This window comes from Castor canadensis, chromosome 8 (genome assembly GCF_047511655.1).
Source record: "Castor canadensis chromosome 8, mCasCan1.hap1v2, whole genome shotgun sequence".
Classification (NCBI taxonomy): Eukaryota; Metazoa; Chordata; class Mammalia; order Rodentia; family Castoridae; genus Castor; species Castor canadensis.
The window spans coordinates 89785229-89797813 of record NC_133393.1 but is presented as its reverse complement, the minus strand read 5'-3'; the positions used below and the strand labels follow the sequence as shown (position 1 = coordinate 89797813).

The 12585-nt window shown below is 51.9% G+C and overlaps 1 protein-coding gene across 2 annotated transcripts; it reads left to right on the top strand.

Moving 5' to 3' along the window:
- Positions 1 to 1768: 1768 nt before the first annotated feature.
- Positions 1769 to 12531, top strand: Sp7 (Sp7 transcription factor). Of its 2 annotated transcripts, none has more exons than XM_020160222.2 (2): positions 1769 to 1974; positions 9140 to 12531. In XM_020160222.2, exon 2 carries the CDS (start codon positions 9173 to 9175, stop codon positions 10403 to 10405), a length of 1233 nt encoding a protein of 410 aa, XP_020015811.1. In that variant the 5' UTR covers positions 1769 to 1974; positions 9140 to 9172; the 3' UTR covers positions 10406 to 12531. The 2 variants fall into 2 exon arrangements, with proteins under 2 accessions (XP_020015811.1, XP_020015810.1); XM_020160221.2 differs by lacking the exon at positions 1769 to 1974 and adding an exon at positions 2373 to 2477.
- The last annotated feature ends 54 nt before the right edge of the window (positions 12532 to 12585 follow it).

Genomic DNA, 12585 nt, shown 5'->3' with positions numbered 1-12585 from the left:
TCTCTGGACTGTTTCACTTGCTCTGTGTGTCTCTTGGTCCTTCTGTATTTCTTTTTTTACTTCCTTTGTCTGAAAGTCACCTCATTCCTAACGCTTTCTCCAAAAGTTCGTGTCTCTACAATTTCCTTTCCTTTCTTTCCTCTTCTCTACATCTTCTTCTCCTCCCCCCCTACCCCCCTCCTCCTTCTTCTCTTCCTCTTCTCCTTCTCCTCCTCTTCCTTCTTCCTTCTTCCTTCTCTTTTTCTTTCTCTTCCTCTCTTCTTTCTCTTCCTTTCTCTTTTCTTTCTTTCTTTTGTTCGTTCATGTGCTTCTAGAGATCAAACCTAGGACCTCAGGTCAAGCCCTAGAATGGTCTCTACCAATGCACTACAAAACCAGCCCTTCTTGGAGGAAATCATATCCTGGGACTCGAATCCAGTACTCCTGGGTCCTGGCCTGAATTTTGCTCCTGCCTGCTGCTTAAACTGCTATGAATCTCTCCCTGGACCTCCATCTGCAGTCTACCTCCCAGCTTTTTCCTTGGAGAGTGGGGAGAGCAAAAGGAGCAAGGAAGTGGGCACTCTCTCTAGAAAGAGAAAGTGAGGGCTTCTGGGGAGAAAGGAGACTGGAAAGGAAGGGCAGGGGTAGGAGAGGGCAGCAGAGCGTGTTAGGGAATAACTTGCAAAACAACATCCCGAGGCCTCTGGCCTGTGGGATAGATGCTGGCTGATTTGACTACTTGGCTGCCAGAGCCCACTCTCTCCGATAAATTTACCCAGGTATCAGTTAAAAGATCTCTAGATTTCCCTCTCCCAACTTGATTGACCTTCCTTCTCATCTTTCTCCTTTTGATGGGAAGTCAAAGTTGGAAAGTCCTGATTACACTCTAGCTTGAGTTCTTTCTGTGGCAGAGGCCACAGGGAAGTGTGATCAGTTAGAAGAGGAGCTATATGTCAGAGTATGGAGATGAGAACCCTGGCCAAGAGGAGCTCAGGGAAAGTAACAAGGAACTGGCAAGGAATGATGGCGGCTAGGGCACTTCCTTTATGGGGGTTAATCCAAAGGGCTAAGTGTGGGCATGAATGAGTTGAACCAATGACCTGCCCTAACCCTCCCTGTTGGCTGCCTGAAATTTTCTCAGAGACAGTTTCTAGGTTCTGCTACACATTCTGAGGTGGGCCTAGGTCTTGCTTCCTGTATTGTAGCAGTAAAACTGAAGCACTGGGAGGAACACTGAGGGACCCCCAAGCCTGTGACAAGCCCTTCCCTTTCTCCATGTCTTCCTCCAGGTCTGGCTATGAAATCTACCTCAGTGATCCTAAAAGTTTGGGCAACAGATCATCCACTGTTGAGCACATCCTCCCTCCCACAACACAACACACACACATACACACACACACACACACACACACACACACACACACACTGCTTTCCTGATCTAGCAGTGGGTGAATAGACAGGCAAGTCGGGTGTGTGCATGGTGTGTGCCCCAGTATGTCACTGTGTTCATTTGTGTGTAAGTTTGTGTTCATTCATGACAGTGGTTGTACCCGTGTGGGTAGTAGTGTGTGGTGTGCACACACACGTACTTGTGCATGCATCATCCTGTGTTTGTCCATGAGTGTGGATGTCAGTGTGTTCCAGTCTCTTCTGTGTGAGTGTCGTCCCCAATCCCCCATCCCCCCCCTGGATCTCTAATTAGTGGTTTGGGGTTTGTTCCTTTTCCCTCCTGTTCCTTCCCTCAGCAGCGGCGGGTGGCAGCAGCCTCAGCAGCAGCAGCAGTAGCAGCAGCAGCAGAAGCCGCCACGCCGTGGAGCAGCAGCAAGGACTCTGGAGTCAGAGTAGGACTGTAAGATCCGAGCCGAGAAGGATCAGAAGTGGAGCTGGCCTGGAGAGGAGCGGATCCCTCCCAGCACCCTCAGGCCATCCATTGCCTGCACCCTCCCTGCCAGACCTGCAGAGAGGAGACGGGACAGCTACCCCCAGGCTCCCCAGGTACAGGATGCTTTGGCGCTCTGGGAGGGCTGCCCGAAGATGCCTGTGGGATTATTGGGGTTTATAGGACACCTGGGTCCGCTATTCCTTTAACCTTTCCCCATAGCACTCCCCAGGAAGCCCTGACAACTTGCTCATGTTCCTGCTTCCCACCCCTTTCCTGGGAGCCCCTTTTTCTTCTCTCCCTCCCAGATCCCTTCTTTGGGGAGCTCAGCAAATGGAGCAGGAAATTTGGACCCTCTGCCTCCCTCTCTCGCCCTCCTCATTGGATCTGGAGTCTTCTCCGCTGGGAAAGCTGTAATTAGAGGGTGGATCCCTACAGACAGAGAGCAGCCCCCCCTCACCCCCCACCCCCCAGTCCCTTCTAACTTTAGATCTCTTCTCTCCCATTCTCCCATTCTCCCTCCCTCTCCCCTCTCCTTCTCTCTGGCTCGGCTCTCTCCATCTGCCTGGCTCCTTAGGACCCGTTCCCCAGCCTCAGGATGGCGTCCTCCCTGCTTGAGGTAACTAACTGTCCCCTCCCCCCCCCAGGAAACCAGCCACATCTTCATGGTCCTAATCTCTACCCACCCCACCCCCTTAACTCACATAGACAGTAGCTATGGTGCTTGTCACTTGCAGGGTCCTTCTGATGAGGGAAGAGGAGTGGGGTCTGAGGAGGAGCAAGTCAAGGGCAGGAGAAAAGGGTGGGGGGAACAGGGCCAGAGGTCAGAGGGCATTCAAGGAAGGATGAGAGAGGATTAGGTCAGAAGAAGTCAGAAGAAGGCATAGACCCCTAAGGTCAGCTAAACCACTCTCTGAGGAGTGGAACAGCAATGGAGAAAGGAGAGAAAGAGGGGGGCAGTGAGGTGAAGGAGTGAGAAACAGGCATGCTGGCAGTAGATAGGTAGAGACAAAGCAGAGAGGAGGGCTTGAGTGGGCACAGAGTTGCCACCAATTATAGTTTTTGGGGGTCCCATGCTGTGCCCTGGGGTTCCTAGCCTAAGCAGGATCTTGTCAGGTCTATGTGGGAGAGGAGGCTGGGCCTATGAGCCCTGTGTGGAAAGGAGGTAGGCTGTAGGGAGGGAGAGGAGGAGGGCAGCCCTGCTCATGGGGGGCTGGCCAGGGGAACTGAGCCCAGGCCTGAGAGGGAACCAAGGAGGAGGGACAGGGTCTGAGGCCGCTTGCCCGGCTCACAAATATTTAGCTTTCAGCCAAAGACAAACTCAGCTCTATTTTGGGAGTGGGAGGCTCCAGGGAGGACTGGGCCACTTCCCCTCCAGGCTGGGACCCCAGCATCCCTTGCCTCTGGTACTGGGGATGGAGAAAATTCAAACTATGGAGGTTTGAGGGTCTTGAGAAATCACTTGAGAGAGCACTTCTGTGGTGCTCAAGGCATAGAGTTGAAAAGGAAGGACTCGCAGCCACTCAGAGCCTAAGCTCTCCCTGCTTCTGTCACCATCTCCGACCTGCTTTCTGGGTCTCTCTGAAGGAATTTGGGTCCAGATAGTTTTCCCTGAAGGTCAGTCCCCTCCAGTAGCCTTGAATTTTCTCTGTTCTTGGGACCTTCCAAAGCTCCCATCTCTGTTCTTGGTTTCCTAACTCAGGTCCCAGGAGTGATGGACCAAATAGGAAGCCAGCTCACTCAACTCACAGGAGAGGTGTATGTGAAATGGATCAGTAGTCTTTTGACACTTGTAACTATTGGCCTGTGTGTAAGTGTTAATGCAATTGAGTGTGCCTGCATGCGGCTGGCTTTGTGAGAGTACAGGTGTTCTTGTGTATGTGTGTGCGAGCAGAGCCATCTCAATGATGTTACTCCAAGTGAGGAATGGTATCTATGAGATAGTTTGAGTTTGAGGTAATGGCATGAAAACTAATTGGGTGGATACCATGCTTCTTGCTATACTCTGTGTCCAGGCAGGTGTTCCCATAGGTGCTCCACTCTATGTTTAGCTGCAATGGGACAGATTATCATCCTGTCACCTCCCCAATAGATTCTATATTGAGGCATTATTGAAACATTGGCCTTGAGGAAGCTGGAGGAAAAAGGTGCATGGAAATCCTGGGTCCACCCAGGGCAGAGGCAGTGTCAGTGGGCGTGGGCATTGCGCCAGTGTTGCCAGCGTGGCACTAGTGCCTTGGGGGAGGGGTAGCCCAGAGAACTGCTGGAATGACACAGGATTGAGGGAGCTCTTGGCAAGTAGAGTGCATCCTACTTAAAAGAAAGTCTAGAAGCTAGACTTTCTAGTCCCCTTACTTCCAGTGAACAGGAGATGCCCTCAATACAAAGGCACTCCAGCCCTGTGCCAGTGGCTCACACCTATAATCCTAGCTATTGAGGAAGCAGAGATCAAGAGGATTGGAGTTTGAAGCCAGCCCGGGCAAATGGTTTGCAAGAACCTATCTCGAAAAACCCTATCACAAAATAATGGGTTGGTAGAGTGGCTCAAGGTGAAGGCCCTGAGTTCAAGCCCCAGGACTGCAAAAAAAAAAAAAGGTGCTCCAGTCCCTCCATCTCTTTCACCTAGTTTTTGGGTACCTGAGCCCTCAGCCTTCTCCTTGGAAATCCCTTTTCCTGGTATTTGTGGGCTCTCTGAGGAAGAACTTGGGGTTCAGATAGGAAAGCAGCTTCTGTGTGATGGGAGGCTCACCTGGTCAGGCTGAGATGCTGGGGAACAGGGAAGAGAGAAAAATGGGGGAAGGTAGGTAGGAATGGAGGATTGGAAAGCCAGACTAGAAATACAGTGTATAGCAACAGGTAGAATGCTTGCATACCACAAGCGAGGCTCTAGATTTAATGTAAAAAATGAAATTTAATTTTTAAAACATTGGGAAGCCAGGAAAACTAAGGAACTTTGGAGGAGGATGTAGAAGGTGAGAAGTAGAAATGGGGGCCTTAAGGCCAGCCAGTTGTCAGATGTATGGTGGGTATTTCCACTTTGAAGTCAGGCTGATCATTGTGTCATGGACTCCCTGGAAAGAGGGGGCCCCTTGCCCCACTCCACATCTGAGTGAGAGAGCAGGAAAAGGAGCTACTATCTTGTTCTTTCTCCAAAAAACCCTTTCAATACTTTAAGCTTGTCTTCCCCTTCCCCGCCCCCCAGGATGGTGGGACAGAGGTTGGGAAGGGGGCTAGGAACAACTGGAAGGTGGGAAATCTGGGTCCTGGAAGGTAACATATTTGATCAGATATGGGAACAAGTACTCTAAAACCTTAAGCAGAACCTTCTCCCCCAGGAAGGCAATCATCAGACAAGGAAACTGAGGCTGTGGTGAAACTTAGCCACGTGCCCAGCGCTTGGTCCCCCAGAACAGTCTGAGTGGGTTCGGTGCCTTCCTTCCCCTTCCCTGTCCTCAAGGGTCCTGTGGACCTCTGCTCCCTAGGGCTGGGGTCTCCTGTAGGCCCTGGGCTGGCTGCCTTCTTTCACTCCTCCCTGCCTCCCCACAGCTGGGTGGGGTCCGTGGGCTTGGCTGAGGCCCCTGTGGCCACAGTGTGAGGGCCGGGAGGGCGGGGGACGGCGTCGGCGTTTTTAAAAATAAACCGACCGCAGGGAAACCATCAGGAGCCGAGCTGGGCCAAGCTGGGCAGAGGGGGAGGGGGCGGTCAGGGGAGAGCAGGAGAGAGGAATGGCCTGGTCTGGGGGTTTTCTGGGACCCAGCACCATGGTGGGTCGTTTTCTATTAGGTAGGAAGTCCTCCTTCTTCCTTCTCCTCTCTTCTTTTCTTCTTCCCCTCCTGCTTTTTCCTCTGTTTTCCTTAGCTTCTCTAGACCAGGCTGCCTTCCACCACCTCTCCTTTGTTTATTCTTCTGTCCTCTCTCCCTCCTTTTTGTCTTTTTACCTTTCTGCTCTTTTGGGTTCCTATTTCTGCCTCTCAATGTGGGTTTCCCCATCTCTGGTCCCCCTTTCCCTGTCCCTATTGTAGGGGCTTTTTATGACAGTTCCTCACCTTGCACAGAGTCCTTTGAGCCCCGTATGTTTGGGTCTGTGTCTTTTTCTTTGCACATCATGTTCCCATCTCTCCTTCTTGCTAGTATATGACTCCTGTTCCACCAGCTCTCCTGCCTTAGCCTATTCTCTGCTTGGGGAGAGCAGAGGTTCTAGAGCAACTCTGACTGGGAAACCCCAGGTGTTTACTGTTGGAGAAAGCTTTTAGTGGCTCATATTTGAAAGTCCATGGTTTCAACAGGACCTCAACGAGAGAGGTGAATTGGGCAGGGGAAGCAGCGCAGGATCAGTGGCTGCATGCAACTTTACTGACGTCTTGAGACCCTAGACTCACCTCCAAGATTGGCGTCATACACACATACCACATGGTAGTTGCTGCTAGGCAGATCTGAGAACCCTGGATTCTTGGCTTCTTTTCTTAGCTTTACTAGGAAGACACAAGACAATTAACTTTTTATTTATTTGGTGGGACTGGGGTTTGAACTCAGGCTTTGCATTTGCAAAGCAGACACTCTACCACTTGAGCCACATCTCCAGTCCATTTTGCTTGGTTATTTTTGAGATGGGGGGTCTCATGAACTATTTACCTGGGTTGACCTCGAACTTCAATCCTACTGATCTCAGCCTCCCAAGTTGCTAGGACTATAGGTATAAGCCACTGATGCCTGGTTTATTTGTTTTTGAGATAGGGTCTCTCTCACTATGTAGACCAGGCTAGCCTGGAGTGCCTGATCCTCCTGCTTTGGTCTTCCAAGTGCTGGGCCTACAGGTGTTGCCCTTCCATGCCTAGCCCTGGCAATTTACTTTTTTTTTTTTTTTTTTTTTTGCTGCGGTGCTGGGGTTTGAACTCAGTGCCTACACCTTGAACCACTCCACCAGCCCTTTTTTTTTTTTTTTTTTTTTGTGATAGGGTCTCGCAAACTATTTGCCCTGACTGGCTTTGAGCCAAGATCCTCCTGATCTCTGCCTCCTGAGCAGCTAGGATTATAGGTATGAGCCACTGGCGCCTGGCTTATTTATTTTTTTAATTTTTGAGGTGCTGGTGGCAATTTACTTTTGGGGACTTCAATCAGGGAGCTAGCTATACAGGGACAGTTTTTGAGGGCATTTTTTTTGTAAAATACTAGGGAGTGAACTCAGGTCCTTGTGCTTGCTAGGCAAGTGCTCTACCACTATAAGCCGCACCTGTAGTCCTTTTTTGTGGCATTCCTTTTTTTTTTTGGGTGGTACTGGGATTTGAACTCCAGGCCTCACGCTTGCTAGGCACATGCTCTACCAGCCTTGAGCCACTTCACCAGCCCTTGTGTGTGTGTGTGTGTGTGTGTGTTGGGTATTTTCGAGATAGGGTCTCATGAACTATTGCTCAGGTTGGGCTCAAGTCTCCACCCTCCTGATTTCTGCCTCCCGCCCAAGCCCAAGTAGCTATGATTACATTCTTCCTTCTTTCCTTCTTCTTTTTTTGTTTTTGGCAAGGAAAGCACTCTACCACTTGAGCCACTGGACCAGCCCTGTGAGAGTCTTTTTTTTTTTCCCCACCACTATGCTAAAGAGGAGGGATTCTTAAAATGGAAGTGTGTCTATGCTGTTATGTTGGAGGGCATCTCTTTTTGTCTGACCTAGGGATGGGTACCATGAGTTCCTGAGGGGTGATTGTCTTGAGGGTGGTTTGGCTTGGTAGCAGCAGAATGGTGGGCATTAAGGAGATACGTCTGTGTTTCTAAAGGACCCCTGTGTCCACATACATGTCTTCTTTCATTGCCCTTCAATGGTGAAGACAGGCCAGCCACATGGACTACGTGTTGGTGGACACTAAGGTATGGAGGGGTTGCAGATGTGAACCAGTATCTTAGCTTCTCCATTCCCTGTCTTGGAGGGTCCTGAAGACTTTGGGCTCTTCCATTCACCTGAAGGGGTCCCAGCTGGCACCACAAAGCAGGAGGTGCTCACTGCCCGCTTGAAACACATTCTTGCCTCAGCCACAGTCCTGGCTTGGCGGCAGCCCTGTTCCCTCTCAATGTCCCAGTGTCTCTGCCATCGCTTCCTCTTGCTCCCCAGCCTGAGTCCCTGCCAAGAGATTCCTTACCAGGAACATGTGGACTCGACCTCAGGGAGATCAGGTCACTGCCTTAGTCAGAAGCTGAAGCAAAGACAGGAAGTGGAATATGGGGTGAAACCAGGAAATCTGGAGTGGGACAGATATAGTCCCCTAATACTGCTTATTCCCCCCTTGCATCTCTTTTCCTTTTCTTCTTCTTTTTTTCTCTCTTTTTTTTTTTTTTTTTTTGTGGTACTGGGGTTTGAAATAAGGGCTTCACGCTGGCTGAGCAGGTACTCTTACCACTTGAACCACTCCACCAGCCCTTTTGTATTGGGTATTTTCTTTCCTTTTTTTTTGTGGTGCTGGGGCTTGAACTCAGGGCACACACTTTGAGCCACTCCACCAGCCCTTTTTAGTGATGGGTTTTTTTGAAATAAGGTCTCGCTAACTATTTGCCCTGGCTGGCTTTGAACCAAGATCCTCCTGATTTCTGCTTCCTGAGTAGTTAGAATTATAGGCCTGAGCCACTAGCACCCAGCTTTCTTTTTTGTTTTTTTAGACAAGGTCTCACTATGTAGGCTATTCTTGAATTTCAGGGCTCAAGTAGTCTTCCTGCTTCAGCCTCCAGAGTAGCTGGGATTATAGGCACTTTCTACCTCGCCTGGCCTCATGCTGCTCTTTGAGCATCATCTTTCTTCTCTGAGTCCCTGACTATGGCTTCTGTCTGCTCCAAAACCACTTTTACCTCACCCAGTTGTTGCTTCTGTCCCAGCTCTTCTCATAATCATTTAGAGTCTCCTGTCCCTCAGAGACCCTTGCACACCCCTAGCAATTCCACTGTGCACTCTGCTTCCTGACTTCTGGGTTGAGGTGTCAGACTTGGGCCCCTGTTCTCCTTCTACGATTCTATTTTATCTCTGTCCTTATGCCAGGCCTCACTGGCACACCTCTCTTTCCTCTACTTCCCTGTCATCTTCAACTTTGTGTGTGTGTGTGTGTGGTACTGAAGTTTGAGCTCAGGACCTTGTAGAGCTAGGCAGGTGCTCTACTGCTTGAGTAGTACGTCTGGTTCCCTTCTTCAGCGCTTCCTGACCCCGCTTCTCCGTTCTCTATGCCTCTAGGTCTCAGTCCTAGAGTCTTGCCCTTCATTCTACACTCTCCTCCTCTCCCACTAAGCAGTGCTTCTCTGTATCCACAGGAGGAAGCTCATTATGGCTCCAGTCCCCTGGCCATGCTGACTGCAGCTTGCAGCAAATTTGGTGGCTCCAGCCCTCTGCGAGACTCAACAACACTGGGAAAAGCAAGCACAAAGAAGCCATACTCTGACCTTTCAGCCCCCAAAACCATGGGGGATGCCTACCCAGCCCCTTTTTCAAGCACCAATGGGCTCCTCTCACCTGCAGGCAGTCCTCCAGCGCCGACTTCGGGCTATGCCAATGACTATCCGCCCTTTTCCCACTCATTCCCTGGACCCGCAGGCACCCAGGACCCTGGGCTACTAGTGCCCAAGGGGCACAGCTCTTCTGACTGCCTGCCCAGTGTCTATACCTCTCTGGACATGGCACACCCCTACGGCTCCTGGTACAAGGCGGGCATCCATGCAGGCATCTCTCCAGGTCCAGGCAACACGCCTACTCCTTGGTGGGACATGCACCCTGGGGGCAACTGGCTAGGTGGTGGGCAGGGCCAGGGTGATGGGCTGCAAGGGACACTGCCCACAGGCCCTGCTCAGCCTCCACTGAACCCCCAGCTGCCTACTTACCCATCTGACTTTGCCCCCCTTAATCCAGCCCCCTACCCAGCACCCCACCTCTTGCAACCAGGGCCCCAGCATGTCCTGCCTCAAGATGTCTATAAGCCCAAGGCAGTCGGTAATAGTGGGCAGCTGGAGGGGAGTGGTGGAGCCAAAACCCCCCGGGGCACAGGCACAGGGGGCAGTGGCGGATATGGGGGCAGTGGGGCAGGACGCTCCTCCTGCGACTGCCCCAATTGCCAGGAGCTAGAGCGGCTAGGGGCAGCAGCGGCTGGGCTGCGGAAGAAGCCCATCCACAGCTGCCACATTCCTGGCTGCGGCAAGGTATATGGCAAGGCCTCACATCTGAAGGCCCATTTGCGCTGGCACACTGGCGAGAGGCCTTTTGTCTGCAACTGGCTCTTCTGCGGCAAGAGGTTCACCCGATCCGATGAGCTGGAGCGCCACGTGCGCACTCACACCCGGGAGAAGAAGTTCACCTGCCTGCTCTGCTCCAAGCGCTTTACCAGAAGTGATCACCTGAGCAAACACCAGCGCACCCACGGAGAGCCAGGCCCAGGGCCCCCAGCCAGTGGCCCCAAGGAGCTGGGGGAGGGCCGCAGTGTGGGAGAAGAGGAGGCCAGTCAGACAACCCAACCATCTGCCTCACCAGCACCCCCAGAGAAAGCCCCAGGAGGCAGCCCTGAGCAGAGTAACCTGCTGGAGATCTGAGCTGGGTGGAGGGTCTCCAGCCCCAGGGCCACCTTGCCAGCCTCCTTGGCTCTGTGGACCACTTCTCCCCCCTCACTCCCTTTCCCGTGCATGCTATCCTTTGGGACTGTCTGTCTTTCCCCTGGCCATTCTGGACCTGGCTAATCTCCTTGCATGCCTCCTCAGCTCATCTCCTCCGTTTGCCACAAGATTGACTTTTGGCCACCTTCACCTGTGCCCAATTTCTGCACTCTGGCTTCCTAGGCTCTTCCTTCTGCTCACAGCTTCTTTCTCCGAAGCTCTTGCCACAACAATTCACTTTCCTTCCATTTGGGCTCCTACACTATCTTCCCTCTCACCAACTCCTTGACATACATCCTGTTTGCTTTCCAAGTTGATTTACCACTTTCCCTGTTTCTAGGCTCCCGTTTCTCAGTTTACTCCACTGCTCTCCGTTCTCCAGAGCTTTTTTCCTTTTTACAAACATAATGATGATAATTTATTGCCCCCTGGTGGCCTCTTTATTAGGGACCGGAGTTAGGGGGCTTGGGGTTAGTGACCTGGCTGGGAGCAGGGTGCCTAGAGGGGGGCAGACCAGTAGGGATCTGATCCCAAATATGGGGTAGCCCCAGGGTCAGGGAGGCTGCCCCCAGGCCTGTATATTTAAGCCCTATACACGAGGAGTATGAAGAGTAATACTAATTCTATTTATGTAAGTTATGATGACGGGTCAGGTAGAGTGAGCTGGGGAGGGAAGGGGATCCATTTCTACTAAGGAAATTCTAGCCAAATGCATCTCTGTGTAGACAAAGTGATAGTGGAGATCTTGTTCATAGAATTTCTAGCATCAGGGTTTCAGTTAGTGGGGTTTCTCTTCCAGTGAAGTTATTTACAAATCCGGTTGGTGAGCTAGACCTCTGTTAAAGAGTTCATGTGGATATCTCTCACTTAGGAGTTCCCTAATATCCCCAGCCTCAGCCAGAAGCTGTGAAACCTCGAGTCCTAGGAGGGGAGAAGGACTGGAATGTACCCCAGCTCCCTTAACCCCAGACCAGGTTCTTCCACTGCCCCTCCCCTCAGACACCATGACCTCATCAGGGTAATGCCCTGTGTCATGGTTATGGAGAGCTTGCAGCTTCCTATCTTAAACATGCTCTTTGGGGAAGCCCACCTAACAGGAGGACATTGGTTTGGAGGTGCCCCTCCTGAAAAATAGGTGGGGAAGGCTTTCTCTGGGATCAGAGTCAAATAAAGGGAGTATTTATTGAGGGCCTACTCTGTGCAAGCCACTGTGCTGGGCCTGGCGCCTAGAGCCATGAGGAAAGAATTTATAGAGCTAGGAGGACAGAAGTCCCCAAGCTGATTTGGGGGTACATCCACAAGCCCCCAACCTTGGACTTCCGACTCCAACTCCAGTGACTTTTAAAGCCGCTTTGTGCCTTTGAATGCCTTTCCCGAGACTTTGGATCCTCTTTTTCTGTCCCCTGCTCCCACAGAGCCCCAAGTGAAAGGGTAAAGCCGCTGGAGCTTGGGGAGAGGGTAACATTGTGAAGGGAAGGAATCATCCCCTTGTGGAGTCTTTTTTTTTTTTAATTTAATAAATAAAAGTTCGATTTGAAATTGTGTCCTGGTGAGAAAAGAGGAAGAGGAAGGGCAAAGGATGGGCTACAAGATATTTCCTTAGCAAAGTAGGGGTCTCTGTAAGTGACATTCTTTTTATGCACGTCCGTAAAATGCCCTCCAGCGGAACTGGAATTGAGTTTTTAACTGTCTAGTGCTATCCGCAGAGCTTTGTTAAGGCCGAATGGTTTCTTCCAGGGCCCTTTCTCAGGGGGCCACCGACCTTGGCCGGGACAGTGACCTTCCCGGCCTGGGCACTGCGGCTACTGCGCGGACTGGTGCGTGGCCTTAGCGCCGCGGTGGTACGGTTCGGAGCTGGTAGACTCCAAGTGGCACGTAACCCGCCCCAGGCTTGCAATCAGTCATGTCCGCCGCGGAGTCAGCGGAGGAACAAAAGCCACTCTGTGGCGGCCATCCTCAAGCAACAATAGGGCTTTGTGCGCGCCGGGCTCCCCAGGGCTCCCCCACTGCGCTGAGGGGGCGCACCGGGAGCTTCCCCCAGGCCCGGGGCTGACTCGCGACGGTGCCCTCCGACGGCAAGTCCATCGCGCCGGGTCGGGAGAGGCGCAGGGACGGGTGGG